General features: G+C 42.7%; 1 protein-coding gene across 1 annotated transcript in view; it reads left to right on the forward strand.

Annotated features, from left to right (window-relative positions):
* Positions 1-2,555: 2,555 nt before the first annotated feature.
* FAM171A1 (family with sequence similarity 171 member A1) overlaps positions 2,556-21,126 on the forward strand; it is a 95,734-nt gene continuing 77,163 nt past the window's right edge. Inside the window, exon 1 of the mRNA XM_073677425.1 lies at positions 2,556-2,866. Within this exon, the coding sequence (XP_073533526.1) occupies positions 2,767-2,866 (100 nt within the window). The 5' untranslated portion in view covers positions 2,556-2,766. The remainder of the gene's footprint in view (positions 2,867-21,126) is intronic.

The raw sequence follows: 21,126 nt of genomic DNA on the forward strand, positions 1-21,126 counted from the left end.
GTCGGCACTGACCCCGGAACATAGATTTCAAGTTCTATGAGCCCATAGGCCAACATAATGACAGTTGCTCAGTGGTCCATGGGCATGTCTAATATCTCCTTTTTCACCTGATTCACTCTCTTACTTAGTTTGGTCGGTCCTCTCAGTTTGAACCCTGGTACTTATGTCCATCTGAGTCCATGTTCCTTTTAAAACAATGGCCCTTAGGCCCACACAACAATGGCCCATCAGTCCTTGAGTGCAGTCCACAAAGTCCTGACCCAGCTGGAATATCAGGTCTTCTGTTTCCTCCCCTCCCCCTTTTATGAACAACAGTCCCTTTACTTGCACAGTGCCGCCTATGTGTCAGGCTCACAGTCTTTTGGGGGCAAAGTTCATAGAACACATGAGGCAGAGTCTAAGGAGAGATGGGGCAGAGTCCATGGGGCAAAGTGCAGAGTCCTTAGGGACAGAAAAGGGTTTGGGACCCTTTAGCCGTTCACAGTCCCTCAATCCAGCAAGGGGATTTGCAAACACGCATGAAATAAAACTTGGGAGGAAACACAAACTCCGCTGCCGTTCTGACCAACACCGGGGTTCCCGGTCACTACTGGGTCTTCCGCCCACCGAAACGCGAAACAATTCCATTCATGCAACAAGTACAGTGGAGCCTACTGGGTAGACCCTCCACCCCTGACCGCCGTATCAAATTCTCCAGCCCTTTTCAGACCCAGGTTTCATTGTTGCCCTTCTTCCCCATGTAGGTTGTCGAATAAGGACCCTGGGACACGTAAACCGTGGCCAAAGTCCCTTTTACTTCTGTGCTCGTAGTGGAGGACGTGGTGTTGAAGGTGGTCTCCCCACTACTTTTGCGAGTACATTCGTCTTGCCCGGAAGTATAGGGCTAGGGGTGTGGGACCCTGGCTGCGGGCACCTCTTGCTGTAGCTGGGGTTTCAACTCTTCTGGCCGCACCGCCTGAGGATCCTCCTCTTCCAGCCGAATCAAGGTTACGTACAATGGCCGCGGCCCGTCTTCTTTTACGAAGCAAAAGTGGTCCCACTTTGCAGAGTGGGGCCGAACCACAGAGACCCAGCATTAACATAACGTGCGGCCGGTCACTGCCTCTTTGATGAAGCCGTACCTCTTTTGGGGATTCAAATAATGTATATAGCCACCTCTCCGCCTCTGGGGTGGTCAAGCTGAGTCCTTACTCACTTCTCCTGCTTCTTTTTTCCCTCGATCACCTTCGCCACCCACTTGACCAAGTGAGATCCAGGGCTGTGGGTTTCTTCTCCACATATGCTTGTGGCCGGAGTATGGGGGCTGTCTCTTGGACCGGCACCTCTCTAGGGGGCTGGGTAGCACTCACCGTCCAGGCCGCCAACCGTCTTATAGACTCCTCTCCATTACTAACCCCTGGGCTTGATGTCAGCTGCCAATACAAAGCTGACATCAACCCCACAAATATTATCCCACTTGGCACTGAGCCAGGGCAAGTGGGAGAACTGAGGCTAAGCGCCAGATTTGGCACATCTTATGGATGCACCATTTCTGGTGCGGTTGAGGGCTGATATTTTTAGTTTGGGAGGGGAGCAATATCCATGGCTCCTTCCCAGGCTACTACTATCAGCCCACAGCTGTCTGTTTAGCTTTTGCTGGTTAGTAATAATAGCGGGACCCTACGTAGTTTTTTTTGTGAGTTATCCCTTTTACTAACAAGTTAAGGCTAAGCGAACAGCTGTGAGCTGTTATTAATAGGCTGGGAACCTTTATGACTATTGGCCCCTTTCCCAGATTATTAACATCAGCCCCCAGCTGTCAGCTTTCCCTCAGCTGGTTATGAACATTATGATGGATTTCAAGCTGTTTATTTAATAAGCAACATACACACACAGAGGGTGCTGAATATAATTCCCAACAGCGTCGCCTGGTCACGCTGATCTCAGGGAGACCCTGTGACAATGATGAAAGCGGCCTTCAGCACCCGGCGCCTGGGATCAGCGCAAACTATACTGCTTTTTCCCAGGCGCCCGTACATGTCATGCTGATTACACATGGATGTCACCCATGTGTCATCAGTATACACGTGTGTGGGACGTTTTGCCGCCCGAGCTGCTAGTAAAAAACGGACATGTCAGTGTGTTTTGCCCACGAACACACGGTCTGTGGAAGCACATTGACATGTGCGCAGACCCATAGATTTGAATGAGTCTACATGTGTATATGTCTCCAGTATATGTGGAAACTAAGGCCATGTTCACATGCAGCTTATATGCTCTGAAAACACTGCTGAATATAGCTTTATTATTGGAGCAGTAGGGAAAACAAAAGCAGCCTTTACGCTACGTGTGAAAATGGCCTTATGAAGCACAAGTAACCCTCTCCCAAGCTTTGGTGCCTCTCTGTGAGATGAAAAGAAGGAATCTGTTGGATTACACCACAAAGCAAGATTTATTTTGCGCAGACATTACGATCAGAGGAGAAAAGTGGCTACAGTTAGCGATATCGCCAGCAGGTGGCGCCGGAGCTCAGGCCATGGTCGGGCAGCGCCGGGAGCTGAAGAGTTACTGGAGGAACATTAGCGCTTGTCGGGGAGGAGGAGAGGAGGATGCGAGCAGCGCACACAATACAGAGCGGAGCAGGCGGGGAGCAACATGGAGGCTTGTTCCTGATGCGGCTGCGGCATTGTGATCACCCCTCCCGGGTGCAGGCGGCGGTTGCATGCTCTTCTGCGCTCCTCTCCCCCCGGGATCCTTCCAGGAACATCTAGGGCTAGAGGAGAGGACATGACCGGCTCTGTGGCGGCGCTTCTCCTCTGTCTGCTGGGCTGCAACGTGTGGAGAGTGGCCACCAAAACCCTGCAGGAGCAGAATGCAGCAGCTCAAGGTCGGTGGACAACCCCCATCATCCTCCTCCTCCCGGCACAATGTGGGGATGCTCTGCACTCACACACCCCGCAGGCTGCAAGGAAGGAGGCTTAACCCCTTCCCTGCCTGGGTCAGGTTAGGGGTTAAATAGTATCCCATCCCCCCCCCAATAACACAGACTCCCATCTCATCTGTGCGTTTAACCCCTTCCATGTCAGATTGCACAGCTTTGCATCGTTTCATGCATTATTTTTTTTTTAACCCTTCCCATCCCTGCTTGCAAAAAATAATAAAAAAAAGTTCAAGGGTCGCACATTCCTATTGCTTAGCAATCAGAGTTCATTGTAATTCTTGGGATTGACCCTTGCAATGCCAGGCTGCTGTGATCTACCCTTGACATCTGTTTTTTTTTTTGTTTGTTTTTTTTAACCTTTCTCTTGCTGGATTGCAGGGGAGATGGGATGGGGGGGGTTAATCTTGAGATAATTGGAAACATTGTTGCTTGGGTTTGATACAATGTGATCCTTGCAGTTAACCCTTTTGTGCAAGCTTTCTTGTTTAACCCTTTCATTAGCAGCTTCAAATTCAATCCTCTTCTCTGTGTGTATGTATGTGAAATAAATAAATATATAGATAGATATGGAGATTATATAGAGAGAGAGAGATATCATACAGCTTGGCACTTTAATTCAAATCAGCAAAATTAATCCTGTTTGAAGATAATATATAAAATATATATTTAATTATGCCATATAAAACAGGATCAATTTTGGTATCTGGTGTTTAACAAAAAATAAATAAATATAAAAGCATAATATATTCTTATACTTTTTTTTTGGTCAAGACCACATACCAAAATTGATCCTGTTCTATGTGGCAGCAATAAAGATAAATAAATAAAATAAAATAAAACTTTATATATTTTCGACACCTGAATTAAAGTGCTGAGCTGTAACCTTCATTTTTCACCCTTTCTCTGCCAGTTTTACATTCAGCAGAATATGAAGAAAGAAAAACAAAAAGGCTTGCTACAATGTTAAACCATCTTGTAAATATTGTGAAATTGTATCCATCTGGGTTTATTATTTCTGTATTTGGAGGAAGAGGGGGCTTTCTCTCCTGGATGCGGTTTCCTTCCATTGTTCTAATGTCATTTTGCTCAGGAAACTTTGGCGCTTTTCATTTTTGTTTGCTGCTGCTGCTCAGATGGAAATTTGAGCCTTCGCTGCTGCAGCCCCCTTATAAGTTGTAAAATGAAAACAGTTTTTCAAAATGTCCCCTGATCCCTCACCCTCGACCCCCACTCCTCTCTTCTCTTCTCCACGTTTTCTCTATCAACAAAGGGGAGGGGGGGATAAAATCCTGATTTTTAGGGCTGTTTTCAAAAAGTACCCCCACTTTGGTATATGTGGGGTGCATATCTCCTCAATTCCATATTGGTTCGCCAGTGTTCTGATTCCATCCCAATGGTATTAAACATTGATTGGAATTGTAGCAGATTAGTGTTACAATATTGTAGTAAAAAAAAAGAAAAATAAATATTAAGTTGTAAAATATTAGCAAAAATTAATGACTTTTTTCCTATGCAAAATTATACCGGATGTAGCAAAATAATATTGAATCTTTGATTCTTCCATGTTTCTGATGAAAAATGCAAAGACACTTTGGATCTGATAGCTAATAATCCATTGTATTGACCAGAGCTCTGTTGATGTTAAATTAGGAAATCGCCCAAAAAGCAATTTCCTAACGTTCTCTTTGGGGTTAATGCACATGTAAGGGATTTTCTGCAGATTTTTCCTTATGTTTTGCAATGGGTGAAATCTGCAATGAATTTTTCTGCAAAGAAATGAGATGCTGCAGATTTTACAATTTTGATAATGTTTTACTTTTCTGCAATTTATAGACATATTAAAATCTCATTTACATAGCTGGAAAATCCATAGGATATACTTGACATGGAGGGCGGCTATGGGGTCTATACAGCTTCCCTGTGACACTATCCTCAGAGTCTAGGCTGCAATTTATGGCAGCCTGTACTTAGGTTATGTCCATATGGAGTATTTTTTGGTGTGTTGTTGGATGTAGTTTTTTTTTTTTTCTTAAATTGATTCACTACTCAGATTTGGAAGGGGTGTTTTCAAGAACAAATACCCCAAATCTCAGTTCTTGGGTCATGGTCATACAGAGTATTATTATTATTATTTTTTTATAACTGTAGATTTCGGAGCTGATTCTGCTTCAAAATCCATACTGACTCTTTGAATATTTGAATAAGCCAACTATTTATTGCAATGGTAAGAGATGTTTTGTGTTACATTTATTTTTTTTTGGGGGGGTGGGGGAAGAAACATGTAAATTCTTGCTCCATTTCTGCTTTAATTGATTCAGAAGTCAAATTGTGAACTTTTTTTTTTTTCAAGACAAAAAGTGATAAATCTCACTAAAAAATTGCCCAAGGCGTAGGGCCCAATTCATATGTGCACGCCTCGTGATGAATTTATCCCATCTTACTACAGCGCTCCTTTAATTAAAGGGAGTCTGTCAGCTCCAAAATGCCAGTTAAGCTGCCTAAACATTTATATTGGGCACCTACTAGGCGAGTATAGCTTAACTTAATATTTAATTAAAAATCAACTTTTATTTAATATGCAAAGAAGGGTGCCTTGGTGCATCCTTGGCGTGGCTTATGACTTGGTGCACCAGATCTTGCTTGCAGAAAAAAATGCCTCAAAAGCGCATGTGTGAACATAGCCTTAGGATGCTTAATTGCCATTTTAGGGGTGACAGACTTCCTTTAATACTGAATTGTTGCCTTAGTTTTTAGAAGTCCAATTTTTGACCTGAATTTTTCAGCCACTAAAATCCACAACAAAATACTGTATGAACGTGCCCATGCTTGTTTTCCACCTGGGGGGGGTGAAAAAACAGCACTATATGCTAACTAGGCTTGGTTTCCCTTTAAAATTAATAGGCCGCTTATTCAAAGAGGTTTGTTGAAGATTTTTTCCCTTATGTGGAGTCTGTAGCAAAATCAGCTCTAAAAACCATGGAAAAAAAGTCCTTGAGAACATTCCCTAAGTTTCCTGCGGTATACAGATTGTTCTCTTTAAAAAATGAGTACGCTGAACCTATTCTTTAATCCTCGTTCTACCTCTTGGGGTAAAGCCAATGAGGGGGGATAATTATTATTTATTATTATAGCGCCATTTATTCCATGGTGCTTTACATGTGAAAAAGGGGGTATACACACAAGAACAATTACAACAATCTTGAACAAAACGTGACTGCGACTGGTACAGGAGGAGCGAGGACCCTGCCCGCGAGGGCTCAGTCTACAAGGGATGGGTGAGGATACAGTAGGTGAGGGTAGAGCTGGTCGTGCAGCGGTATGGTGGAGCGAGGGTTACTGCAGGTTGTAGGCTTGTCGGAAGAAGTGGGTCTTAAGGTTCCTTTTTGAAGGTTTCCATGGTCAGCGAGAGTCTGATGTGTTGGGTTAGAGAGTTCCAGAGTAGGAGGGATGCACGGGAGAAATCTTGTATACGATTGTGGGAGGAGCAGATAAGAGGGGAGTAGAGCAGGAGATCTTGTGAGGATCGGAGGTTGCATGCAGGTAAGTATCGGGAGACTGGGTCACAGATGTATGGAGAAGACAGGTTGTGGATGGCTTTGTATGCCAGGGTTAGGGTCTTGAATTTGAGTCTCTGGGCAATGGGGAGCCAGTCAAGGGATTGACAGAGGAGAGGCCGGGGAATAGCGAGGGGACAGGTGGATTAGTTGGGCAGCAGAGTTAAGGATAGATTGGAGGGGTGCGAGAGTGTTAGAAGGGAGGCCACAGAGCAGGAGGTTGTAGTAGTCGAGGCGAGAGATGATGAGGGCATGCACTAGTGTTTTTGCAGATTCGTGGTTGAGGAATGCACGGATGCAGGAGATATTTTTGAGTTGGAGTCGGCAGGAAGTGGAAAGGGCTTGGATATGAGGTTTGAAGAAGAGATCAATGTCCAGGGTTACCCCGAGACAGCGAGCTTATGGGACTGGGGAAAGTGAACAGCCATTGACGTTGATAGATAGGTCAGGTGGGGGGGTTGAATGAGATGGTGGAAAGATGATGAATTTGGTTTTATCCATGTTAAGTTTTAGAAATCTGTCAGAGAAGAAGGATGAGATAGTGAACAGACATTGTGGGATTTTGGTTAGTAGGGAGGAGATATCAGGTCCAGAGAGGTGGATCTGTGTGTCATCAGCATAGAGGTGATACTGAAAGCCATGAGACTCTATGAGCTGTCCCAGGCCAAAGGTGTAGATGGAGAAGAGGAAGGGTCCTATGACTGAACCTTGGGGGACACCGACAGATAGGGGGGCGAGATAATGGAGGACTGCAATGGTTGGCACCAGTTGTGATACATCTCCCACAATGGTTTTTGCCTCCTCTACAGTCTGTATTGTATTGCACAAAGTTGGTTATAAAGTTTGTTTTGTTTTTCCTTTTGTCGCCCCTTTTGTTATGCTATGGCCACTTGATATCCTTTCCTGTCACCCTTTGTCTTGATCCCTTTTTTTTTTTTTATTTCCTCCTAAGCTCTCCATGAGTCTGGCCTTGCTCCAGCCCTCTCCTGAGTATTGACATAACTTTGTGATCTCATTTTGTAGAAAGTTCTGGAACCTGAACATTCTATTAGATTTTTTTTTTTATGCGTTTCGAAGTTGGGTCGACTCATTCATCAGGTATCGAAACGCTTTGTGTGAATGAATAAAGATCCAGAGAACATACAGCATTGTCTTCACTCTGTGGCAGCGACGGGGAATAATCGCCGCTCTTCTCCTGTTAGGATTGAATATATAGATGGCGGTTATCATATCCGTCATGGTTTGATTAAAGCTGAGAGATTCATGGGCTACGAGATGTTAATGCCGTTACCTCAGACAGGAGAGGGGCTTTTAGGATGATGGAGAGGGCGATTGTCTATATAGTGCAGATGGGATCAGCATTTGGCGGCAGAACCGTCCATTCCTGCTGGTAACTTTTGACTTCCCTGCTGTATATTACACTCAAGTCATAGTCTCATTAGTTGGAATTTTTTTTTACCACTTTTTATGCATTTTTTTTTTCTTCTCTTCATCATTGCATTGCTTATTGGATTAAAGGGATTTTCCAGTTTTGGAAACCCCCCTATCCGCTGGCTGTAGTTTATAAAAAAAAAACCAAACTGTGCTTTACTCACCCTCCCCAGGTTCCGCGTGGATCCTCTGCAGCTGCTCCCAGTGTCTTTTATTGACTGCAGCGCTGACATGATATAGACAGCGCTGCAGTCAGTCAGTGAGCTCAGCAGCTCTGAATGGCTCATGCCAACAACTCGGTCTGAGCTCACTGTTTGACAGCAGCGCCGATGACAGACATTGGGAGCAGCGGTGGAGACTCTGGATCCGGGGAGGTAGAGTATTAAAAGTCGGACTCTTTGTGCTCGTCCACATTTGTGGATGGCTGCAGGAGCTGCCTTTACACTGAATGCATTATTTTGGTCTGTAAAATATACTAAAGTGGTGCGTGCAGCACGCTTTAATTTTTTTTTTCGGGCATGGACTGATTATACGCTTTTGTAAATGAACTCTAAAGCCTCATTCATGCGTCCATGTTTTAAACATATACGTGAAGAAATGGTATCGGTGTCAGTGTTGTGCATCACTGTCTCGGCCGCGTATCCCCAGTTTGGCCGTCGGTGTCTCGGCCGCGTATCCCCAGTTTGGCCGTCGGTGTCTCGGCCGCGTATCCCCAGTTTGGCCGTCGGTGTCTCGGCCGCGTATCCCCAGTTTGGCCGTCGGTGTCTCGGCCGCGTATCCCCAGTTTGTCTTTTTTTTTTTTTATTTGTTGCATATCAAATATGATTGATAATATCTCTGCAACGGAGAGGCAAAATAAAGAAAGAAAAAAATTTCCTTAATTTTCCCAAGAAACGGCACAACTTTTCTTATTGAAAGTGTCTGGTGTTGCTGCATCATGAATGCGAAAGAGCTGCAATAACAGACACGTTGCATGGACAGGAGGGGCGCTATGTCCAGATAAGAAGAAAACCCTGTTTTCTAATTCCAGAGAAGTTCTTCTATGAGCGCAGATGTAAAGTTGTCAGAACCAAACCTGCGTTACGGTGGAGTCGGACGAGACAGTGAAGGCTTTGATTCTGTTGAAGGTGATCTGATCTCCTTGGATGGAGAGTTACACTTGTACATGACTCTGGATAAGTGACAACTTCTTGCCCCAAGGCTGCATTCCTCTGTGCAGAGATGATGGGTGTGATTGTAGAATGGAGATGGATGGCCGCCGTCATTAGCCACAGAGGAGAACAGACCTGTGTATTGTTCGGAGACGAACACTGGGATTCTTGTTGATTGGTTCTGTAAATCTAAGATCACTGAATCGATGTTTGCGGTGATTATACATGGAGACAACACTGATCAATTTAACACTTGAGCTGAATGGTGTCCAGGTCAGGTTTACCATTAGTTCAGCATTTGCTCGGCCTCTTAATTAAGGCTCCTTTTACATGGACTGATAAATAGGCGGCAATGATTGCCGACCGGCGCTTGTTTACTTTCATTCACACGTTGCAATGGTTGTGAGATGGTTTGTACCCACCATTGATCGTTTGTTCCTCCTCACTTTTTTTTATTCTTGATGGCAGTAGAATGATTCCAACCAATGTGCCCACCTAAAATATGCCGCCATCAACAGCAGAGGAACGTTTTGTAATTCGTTCACTGGGCAGGATTAGGGGGAGACAACATGTGGCTGAAGCTTCGCCCAATGTGGTAGCCAATTCACGATCTTGTATCGGACACCTTGTCGGCTGTAGCACGTGGACGCACCCTTCCATTGAGCAATGATCGAGAATGAAAAATCATGACGACCAATTAATTTGTGGCTTGGTCGGTGATTTCATTGGTGCCAACGTATTGGTCAGAATTATTTATTTTTTTAACCTACAGAATCTGAAAATGATGGGGGAAAAAAAAATCCAACATGGTAGATAGTGATGAGCGCAAGTGCTCGTTACTTGAGTTTGTCTAGGACGTTCGGGTAATGCCTTCAATGCAGAAGCATCGGCGTAAAAATGGACAACATATGTTGTCTACCATTAGTGATGAGCGCAAGTTCTCTTTACTCGAGTTTGCCCAGAGTATCGCGGGTGCTCGAGTGAGGTGTTAGTCCCCGAGGCCACATGTTTTGCGGCTGTTAAACAAACACGGCAATCCCCGCATGTTTTATGAGTAACAGCCACAAAATATGTGGCCTTGGGGACTAACATCTCACTCGAGCACCCGCGATACTCTGGGCAAACTCGAGTAACGAGCACTTGCGCTCATCACTAATGGAAGATCATATTTGTGATGGGTATCTGCCATTAGTTGGCCTCTGTCATGCTCGTTCGTGTCCCAAGAGGAGCACCGATGGTCATCAGAAAATGTTCTAAGTTTGGTCTTTTTTTTTTGCTGTCCACATTTCCATTCGGAGACCCGATTAGAGACGTTTGACTATCAAACCCGCCTGTATAGGCAGGATCAGCGGGCAGCCTAATGTGTATGGGGGCCTCCCGACTTCCCTCAGATGATGGTAGACAGAAGGATGGGTTTGTTGCATTTCCAACATGCCATCTTTTTATTTGGTGTGGAGTAGAGCTGCTGGCAGATGAGTGAGGCAATGGTTCTATCCTAGAGAACACAGGAGCACTTGGGCAGGCAACAGGGTTCCTGCATATGGGGAAATCGGGGGAGATGGCTGTTGGCTGAAAGTTCGTTCTTCTGGATATTTCTTTAAGATGGGTTCAGAAAAAAAGTTTTCAGGATGAGGACAGAAAGAGTGGGCAAACTCCTGTAGACCTCAGGAGCCATTTTTTAGGGGGCTTCTTATTTACCATACCAACATCATCCACCCAAACATTGAGTGCCAAGAACAAATTTCTAGGTGGCTGCCAAGTTCTTGACGTCTACTTCTCCTCCAAGTTTACGATTACCGCTATACAATGTTTTTTGCATTCGCTGAGCAGCTGATCCGTTGCTTTGCTCGATGCTTTTTCAATGGTTCTTTTAGTAGTCTGTGTTCTACCGTTCCGGATGATTCCGATGGATGTTGTGGTTACTATGGCGAGCGTGCTATAAAACATCCTTCAGAAAGGAACCTTTTCTGGATTGTGCTTAAGTCAATACATGTGTTGTCCTTTTTTACACCGATGCTTCCGCATTCAAGGCATTCTTTGCCGGTGATGAGGAATTCTCCGAGAGATACGTGGCCTTCGGGATACCTCTGATATCATGGTTTTATAGCTGTATGACCACACTTACTGTATGTGCATGCACACAGTTGTGATGAACGCCCATTCCCGGTGATATGAGGCTTGGGTAGTCCCGTCCTGGAGAAGGTCTGTCCATGTGTATGTAATATAATGACTCAATAATCTGATCTTGTGCCGGTAGCTATTAATGTGGTGGCAGAACTTCCTATAAAATACTGTGAATCATCTCTCGTTCCTGTTGTTGCATTGGTGTGGAAAATTGTGCTGAGTGTTTTAGAAGAAGAAAACTGCAGGACTGTATGGATTTCAAGGAAATATGGCCTGGATTCCAGTATGAGACAGCAATAATATTCCATATTACCGTCTCATTGCTCTAGATTAGTCAATTTTTACAATTTTTGTAGTTTCCTGTATCTGTTAATCTGATTGCATAATGCTAAAACTCGGAAGCCAGCACAAAAATCAGGTAACTCGTATGTTCTGGTTACATCAGTTGATGTTCCTCACCCATTGGATAGTAACTTGAATTATGACTTCGATAAGGATTTTTTTTTTTCTTGTTGGAAGGGTTCTGGGATAATTAGACCTTAGGGTGCCCAGCTACTACAATCCCTACCAATCAGTTATAGACTCTAGGGGAACCTGGAAGTGTATAACTTTCCTGCAGTGCCTCCGCAGGAGAGATGAGGCATTACACAGATTCTATCTGAAATCAGCTGCTACTTTGTTTAATGTACTGATATGCCGTGTCTTCAATAGGGCGACTACTACTTTAAATGATCAGGGTCCCGAAACAGTTAACCCCTTCCCTGAGGAGAAAAAACAAACAAACCCCTTTATTTGGGTATTTGAAAATGGGTTTTCTAAACAGGATGATCCATTTAAAGTGGTATCTATTGATTTGACCACAGATACTGCAAGTGCAGAATATAATTCATATAAAGTGCATATAGACTAGTGTGAGTATCTCCTCCCCCCCCCCCCCCCCCTAAGAAGAAGCAAGCCGTGAAATGTGCCCGTCGGGGTCTCTTCATCAGCCAGGTCATATAATTATTGATGATTAATATTATTCCTTCCACCATTCTTTGATCACTGTTCTTGTCTGTTACTTCAGATGACTCTCTCTTTTTATGATCTTATGGAGGTGCTAGCATCTTGTGATTCAATTGATTGCACTTTATATGAATTACAGCTTATTTGCACACTAGTTTATATGCACTTTATATGAATTATATTCTGCACTTGCAGTATCTGTGGCCTTGAGAAGATGCTTGTATTATTTGCACTATTAATTGCACCTTAAAATTGTAGCTCATTTGCCCATATGCACTTTGTGATTTTTTTTTTTTTGTCTGCACTTGCAGTATTTGTGGCCTTAAGGTGGTGCTTACTCTCTTTGCATTATTAATTTGCACCTTATAGAAATTGTAGTTGATTTGCACTGTAGCTAATAGCACCTTATGTGACCTGATTTGTTTATTTATATTGGTAAATTACCTAGTATATCTTTCAATTCCTAAAATTTGATATATTTAATCAACATAATTATGGTTCAGTGATTTAGAGCACTTGCTCCATATGGTGGACATATCATGACATGACTGGCTTGTGTAGTTTTTCTCTGTTCTAGTTTCCCACTTTTTATGTATTTTATTTGGATTTTAATTATATGTCAATAAAAATCTATTTTATTCCACTGGCGCTAATCTTCCAATTGTTTTTATAGGTTAATAATGCATTATATGGAAGTGCTTTTTGAAACTTTTGGGCTAAAAAATCTTTCGGATTATTTATTCCTTGTCTGTATAGTGGCAATGTTTGGTACTGCAGGTCTCCAACTTGATCCCTTTAAGGTGAATTTGGCTGAGCTGCAGTACCAGACAGTGCCTTGTTGGATATATGGCGCTGTGTCTATATAAGCGCTACAGCCCTCTCATTCTGCTGTTTTGTGAGGATTAGTACCACCCTTATTAAACATTGGTGGCCTATCCTAACTATAGGTCGTCATACATTTTTGGCCTTTTTAAATGGGGGGGGGGGGTGGTCTCAACTGCTTAAATGGTTAAAATTGCAATGTGTTTGTAAAAACTCTCTCCACTGTCAAGAACAGAGGGACTTATAATTCTGTAGTTTGCTGCTCACTTCTGGTAGACTGCAGAAGTGGCCGGTTTCCTAGGCAAGGAGCGCAGTGGTCGGCACACTTCAGCGACCAAGCTCTCGTCTGATGCTGTAGAGCAGGGGTGGGGAATCTGTTTTCTGCCGGCTCAAGCAGTGTGGTCCCCGGGAATCTGCCCAGGGGCGGGATAAAAAGTCATCGAGGGTCATAAATTGAGGTTCCCCACCCTAATGTAGAGGCAAAGCTGAAGCATTGGGGAGCGCACAGTTTAGGATTGAGCTCGCTGCCAATGATGCAATTTGTCAGTCATCAGGAGCTACTGCACCTGGGTAAGCAGGAGGCCGGGGAGGGTAAGCAGGAGGCAGGGGAGCGCCGCTCTGGTGGAGAGAGAAGATGCTACAACCCCATCTAAAAACGACATTATGTAAAATGTCGTTTTTTGTTTGTTTTTTTTCTACCTTGTAGAATAAAACTTTTTAATGAGTTCTTACCCCACCCACCAATTTTTTTTTATTAAAAGGGTATCAATACTTGCCCTCACCGAGTATATCTCCCATAACGACACTTAATTGGTCACTGCTTCTTGGTCCCATCTTGACACCTGTAAATGGCCAAAAATGCCAGCGCGGACAATCACTGCCTTAAGTGGTGACCCATGTCAATACTGATTGGCAGGACCGTCATTTCCGGTGGGTCAAAATTTAATCCCGGAAGCAACAACCTGGTAAGGTAAGCAAGCAGATTGGGAGCTGGAGAAGGGTCAATGCGGGTGAGAATATATATTTTTTATTCCAATTTTATACAAGTGTGTGTGTGTGTGTGTGTGTGTCATTTTTAAAATCTTTTTATTGGCTGAACAACCCCTCTAACCTTGGGGTAGGTCGGTTAAATAAAGAAAAAAAAATACTGTTGAGGGTCCAATATTAAGAGGTTTCAATTTTCGGTGACGTGGCTCCTACACTAACTTCTGTGTATTTGTTAGTAATCCATTCTCTCAGCCACACTCTTGACCTTGATGTTGGTGTTCGTCAGCAAAATTCAGTAAACGTGCGTTTCGCATTTAGCTTCGTTCTCATGGAATCTGTGCCCCGCCCATAGAGCTTTCCAGCTCATTTACATATTAGGAAAAATGTGGATTTTTTTGGGGGGGGGATAACCTATCGGATCACAGATAACAATATATCATTTTATTCAGCTTCCTATGACCTACATGCCCATACAGACGACTTAGGAGGGTTGATCCTACTGACAGATTACCTTTAACCAGTTTTTGCAACTTTTTGACACCAAAAGTTACAAATACTTTACAAATCGCCAAATTGAAAACTTCTCCAGAGACCTTACTCCAGTGGGAGACTGGAGTTATATGCTCCCCAAAAAAATGCGACATTTGGTTAAAGTCGGAGATCATGAATCTGTCTAAAACATCTGGATAAGCAAAGTTGTCGAGGAAAAATAAAGACTTAAAAAGAGGCGCAAAATGTGTAGAGAATAAGCCGCAAATACTAAAGCCACTAAAAAAAGCAAAATATTCCAGAAAAGCAATTAAGAATCGGGGACCAAGTACGGGTGCATTCCTGAGGACTATATAGCCCTTTTTCTGATTTTGCGTGGTCTAAAATTTCACAATTTGATGCTAGCATTCATGTCATGCACCAGCTCCTGGGCCCTAATGCAAAACCTATAACGGGGCCCCAGTTTCCATAGCAAATATATTATACTACAGATAGATATGTCTCTGTATGCATCACTGTGTTTGTACAGTATGGAGATACAATCTTGCTTTTGTCTAGACCTTTAGTAGAATAGATAGGTTGTTAGGTCCCTGCTGATTCTGTCCCAGTCTACACAGTAAAGCTGACAAATGAGCTGTACAAAACATAAAATGTCAGATTGTTTTTTTTTTTGTCCATTTCTTATACTTTTGAGAAGTTTCACTGTACAAATCAGAATCTATAATTATTCCACACGAAGTAATTTTGGACGTCCATCTGCTTAACCAATATGTTGTCTACAGGATTCATGTGACATTGAGAGATTACTTTGGCGTAGCTCAGGGATCTCCGATCAGTGGAGATCTTCCGTGTTGTCATTCTCCTGTTTTTTGTCTATATTGCTGCATCGGCTTGCTCATAACCGTAAGGCTGCATTTTTTTTTTCTGTAGCCAAAATCTGCTTGTCATAGAGAAAAAATTAAAATCCATAAAACCTCTCCAGAGAGGTGACATACCGCCCTCACATGGGATTAATTGGGGCTGGGTAAGAGAGAAACTTTAACTGGGGAAGTGAGAGAGAGCTGACACATCACCCCCATTGAAATAGGGGCCTCCTGCAATGAGCAGGTAGTTAGAACAGGAGATTTGCTCAGGGGAAAAGACCACAAGGCTGAGATTTGTTTACGCAGAAGCAGGGAAGTAAGCTTCCCAGGCAGTAGTGGAAGCAGCCATGTCTGTCACTCGTCAGTTAATTGCGTAATTGTCCTGACGATTGGAGGCAGTGGAGTTGTGTCCTCTGACAACCTGGTGGCAGCGGTGGGATCTGCGCGACGACTCCTGCTGTTATCCTTGACACTACTCTCTTGGCTGTAAAAATATTTTTCTGCGTTTTTGTCGTGTTTCGGCTGCGGATTAGATGTGTGCTTTGTCTACATTATATGTTTAAAAGTTAGTTTTATTCACGAAAAAATGATTCAAAAACACCTAAAAAGTTGATTTCTATGGGGGAAATTTTTCTTCAAACAGTTAAAAGAATTAACATGCTGCAGATTTAAAAAAAAAACGCTGTAGTTCTCTAATTCCCCAAAAAAAAGCGCGTTTGCATGAGACTTCTGAAATCTCAGCTTTTGCTGATACTGTAAAACGCAGCTTTTAATTTGCATAAAAAAGCTGCATGAAAACATAACCTAAGGCTCTGTTCACACATTGCGTTTTAGCTGCTTTTTTAATGCAAATTAAAAGCTGCTTTCTACAGTATCGGCAAAAGCTGAGATTTCAGAAATCTCATGCAAACGTTTTTTTGTTTTTGTTTGCTTTTTTTGTAAGCAGCTTCTTTACTGCAGAGTGAGCAGGTTTTGCCTGCAGAAAAAAATGCAAAGTGTGAAAAGAGACCAAGTCTGCTGTAGAAAACCAGTACAGTCAGAAACTCAGAAATAAAAAATAAAAAAAACACCAAACAGTGATCAGTGAAGCTGGACTGACCGCCTGTTCTAAATCTTGGTATTATACTTAACGGCAATAAAGCTGTGATAAACAGGCACTTAGAACCTTTGCACCTTTTTCTTCCAGTTGGGCAATATTGTGGGTTATTTTTTGGGGGGGCACTTTTGGGGGGGGGGAAACCCTAAAATCTTGTGATGGGAGATTTGTGTGTCTAGCTAATTCTATTTTCAGCCTTCTGCTCCAGTTATCAGCTGTCTGATTGCTTATGTCTCCATGCCGGAGTCTGTGATAACCTTGGACATAGTTCTATTTTTGACTTTTGTTCCCCGCCCCCCCCCCAATCCTTATTTTCTTTTTGCAGTTGTGGAAAAAAGTTTTTTTCCTTGTATGACCAAAGTGCAGAAGTACAGACACGTCCTGTGACACTTGGCCAAAAAAAACCCCCAAAAAGTGACTGTGGCCTTTCCAATGAAAAGTCACAGCGCTCCAATGTCATTCTTTTCATTTTCCGAACTGTTCCTTACACGCAGGTGGGGGGAAAAAAATGTGCATACTTTATTTATTTTAGTTTTATGTCCCTACCCTACCTTTCCTTTTGTAGCAATATATCCCAGATGAGTGCAACGAGATGAACAACTTTTTTAAAACATGACTTCATGATACTCTGTCAGGAGACGTTTATGCTCTGTCTTATGTGGCCACCCAGTGGTTGTGATGTAAATTACAGCATGTCCCAGTTTTTCTAATGTACTGAAATTGTACAGTGAAATATTGGAGTCCCCAACCAAATTTAATAAAAGGTAAGGGTTCACACACATGAGTGTAAGTCAGTACGTGGTGCTTTATATCACCGCTTATAGGAGAACGACTTATTTTTGCCGCCTGGCAAACTCTTTATTTTTTATTTTTGGAGTTTTTCTGTCCGGATACAACCTGGGTTGGGTGACTTTTTTGCCTCTGGCACATGCCAGTTACTCAGAACATTGCTTGGGTGATGGGTGGCTGGATGGGTCACCCACCATGTCACCCGCTGACTTGTCTAGGGGTTGGGCCGCCACCAGAAGACATTGCTGGCCTAACCTAGAGGGGGGAGGTAACTTTTTGTACCAATTATTTTATGGCTTTTGGTAATCTTTTATTTGTTAAGGGTCGGCGATTGTTTTTTTTTTTTCTCATTTGCCATATGGGAATTTGCCATTCTCTGCTTTGTAATGGCATTAAGGCCTCGGCAGCATTGGGATGAAGCTAATTATGATAATGAGCCGAAACATTATTTGTTAATTATTTCCACCGCCGTCAGCATATTTTGCATAGTGCAGATGCCATCGCACTCACCTGCTCCTTCTCCATTGATTGTGAATAGGAGACGCTGAACCATCTGCCTAATGAAACTGTCTGGACAATCCTCGCACTCCCAAAGCCATTTATGCCGGATTACATCTAATTATATTACATCTATTTATCAAAGTGGCCGGTAGAATGTAGAATGCCTGTCATGTCATCTAAGCGCCCCTCTATACACATGTGAATGAGAACGATTACATCGTCATTAGCCTTAAAGGACAAGTGTCTTCAGACAATAAACTATTGATTTGTGTAGCTTGTATTTTTTTTTTTTTTAAACCTTTTTAGCATTTTTTTTTTTAAATCCATTTTATATATTTTTTACTAATATTAATAATCTTGCAATTACCACTGGGGCAATATTAGGCTTATACTGTTTCTTTTTATGAAGAGTTTTCAGCAGGGTCTGTATCATCACAGGCAAGATTACAGTAAGTAACACCTCTACACAGCTAATAACACAGGTGATGTCACAGCTCACCTCCTCCTCCCACCTCTATATACAGTAGATAACACAGGATCTACCATTCACAATAGGTGATATCACAGCTCACCTCCTCCTCCTGTACAATGATTGATAACACCGCTATATACAGTAGATAACGCAGGATCCACCATTCACAATAGGTGATGTCACAGCTCACCTCCTCCTCCTGTACAATGACTGATAACACCACTATATACAGTAGATAACACAGGATCCACCATTCACAATAGGTGATGTCACAGCTCACCTCCTCCTCCTGTACAATGACTGATAACACCACTATATACAGTAGATACCACAGGATCCACCATTCACAATAGGTGATGTCACAGCTCACCTCCTCCTCCTGTACAATGACTGATAAAACCCCCATGACCAGTGTGAAAATTTGAAAGATTTCTGATTTTTTTATTTTTAATTACAATAGTGATGTGGAAAAACAGTGGAAAATGTTAAATACATTTCACACAAATATCTGATTTTAAACATTAGGTCATTTTCTGATGACAAATTCAATTGAAGGGTGTATTCACCCATGCTTGTTTTGTGGTCTGTTTTTCTTTTTTTCTTTTCTATTTTTGCCATATTGGTTAAAAACACTGTAGTTTTTGTAGAAGAATAGCCGAATTTATATGATAATGCCTGTTTACTGCAGTTTAGCGCTAATCGTAATTCTGTACCAGAATGTAAGAATTTACTGTTGTTTTTTTTCTGTTGGATTTATACATATATGGCTTTATAAAATTGGAAGCATGAAGGGAATACAGTAGACCAAAGTAGAAGCATTCATGTCCTTAAAGTAGGTTGTTTGGAGCCATAATATGGCCAAATGTAATTTTTTTTGGTCACTTGATAATCCAGAATGTTTTTGATAATTTGGCATATATTAGGAATTTTACAGTGATTCCTTGCTGTCACCAAATCTCTTAACAATTTGGATAGAAAAAACCCTTTAAAATTGTATTTATTTTATCTGTTCAACTTCTTTTAAGTGAGGGCTCTCTGGCTATCGGTCCGGGCTGCGGCCGTGAGTCCAGATCTTCGGGCTGCAGTGCTGCGGAGGTGACCTCTTGCAGGGATGAGAACAAGTCGTTAGCCTGGGATTAATAGTACACTGGACATAGCAGAGCCATGTGTCTAATCCCATCCTGTGTGATACCAACTAACAGAAGCAGCGCTGCCAGCCATCCTTTGTGACACTGTCCACATATCACACTCACTTTGTAGTCACCAAAAAATTGTCTGTGTTCTATGATCCTAAATTTCATCCTCCATGTTTGTGCAAAACGCCCAGGAGGGGAGAAGAGGAGTGACATCAAAGTGTGAGCAGATCCCGCCAACATTTACTGTAGTCGCAAAGCAAACTAGCCCTACAGTAGATTTTCATGGCAGATTTCAGCAGCTGCTCCCCTGCCCTGACTTGTGACCCTCAAACTAACATTTTGGCGCCTTGTGCTGTCTCTAGACTTCTTCAAAGGAATGTTTTGGAGCTTCCACCATTGCTGTTCCTCTGGTATGGTTTTTTTTGTTTTTCACACTTCCACATGGCATTGAATGTAGTGTGCTAAACAACTAGTGTTGCCTAGAATTGCTACAAGATATGTTCCAGTTATTGAGAATAAAACCAGTTGGCGTGGTCTAGCTATTGAGCAAAGCCGCACCCCCGACTAGTGACTTCAGTGGGCGTGGCCGACTAAAAGGCGCCGCCTCGCTCCATACAAGTGTATAACGCATACATATCCTCCGGTCCCAGGTCTGAAAATGACAATCCACGCAGCGCGTGCGCTGGGGGGAATCCTAAATCTGCAATCACACAGTGATTGCAGACTTATCGTTTTGGACCGAACAAGCCCTTTAAGTAGAGGTCTACATCATCTCCAGATTAATCTCTTTTGAAGATTCCTGTACGGCCTTGATTTCATCAAAACCTTCTCTTTTCATTAAGATTGGAGTATTAAAAAAAAAAAAAAAAAAAAAGTATGGTGGCATGTAAGATACATCAAAAGCATTGTGGCATGGGCCTCTTAATGAATTTGTCGTGTATTTCAGCTCTCTTGTGTCACTGCAAGTAGTAAACCGGAGTACATTTCTGTTGTAACTTGTGCCACTTTTTTTGCATAAATTATTATGAATTTGTCGACCATAATCTGCCAAGGCCCCTCTCATCTAAGCTCTCACCCACTCTGCATAAATTTGCGTAAAGCTGTCAGTTTGCTAAATTTTTGCACAATAACAAGTTGTACAAGAAAAATTGCATCATTTCAAGCAAAACTCCTTGTTGAATTGGGACTTGTATCTTTGGGGGATGATTTGATATCAATTTTAGGTATTTTGAGGAGCTATAAGGTCAGGGACACGATCCCTCAACTCTGAGGGAGGAGGCTTTGCTGTTTCGGGTCACTTTGACTAATGGTTTATTATTTAGTGAGCGGACAGGAACGATCTGTCATCTTTTCAATGGCTTGAAGTTAATTTATTTTCGTTTCTAATTGAGAACAAAGCTTCTTTTCTTTGTGTGCGACACCAACGTAGCTGCTCTGGACAATGAACGTTTGCCCTCCACCACCCCACGGCAAGCCTTGTCCTTTATCTTCTCTCTAATTAAATCTGTTTCCCTGCTTTTTTGGATATTGGCCAAATGGCTGTCCCACTTCATTGTGACGTGCCTGAGAATAAAGGGCCAGTCTGATCTCAGTGAGGTTTCCCTATAAGATCTTGTAGGCATGTAGAATATAGTCCTCCTTTTCTTGTGAATTCAGATGTAAAGATGGAGGAGTCCTGCACACCTTCTTCCCAGTCCTGCCAGGTCTGTAAACTGAAATTGTAACCGTAGATTACAAGACACGGTGCACATGATAGGACCTGTCTTCTTGACATTGGCTCGGGCTC

The sequence above is a fragment of the Phyllobates terribilis genome, unplaced genomic scaffold, assembly GCF_046119375.1.
Source record: "Phyllobates terribilis strain yellow unplaced genomic scaffold, ASM4611937v1 Scaffold_4__5_contigs__length_816908805, whole genome shotgun sequence".
Taxonomy (NCBI): Eukaryota; Metazoa; Chordata; class Amphibia; order Anura; family Dendrobatidae; genus Phyllobates; species Phyllobates terribilis.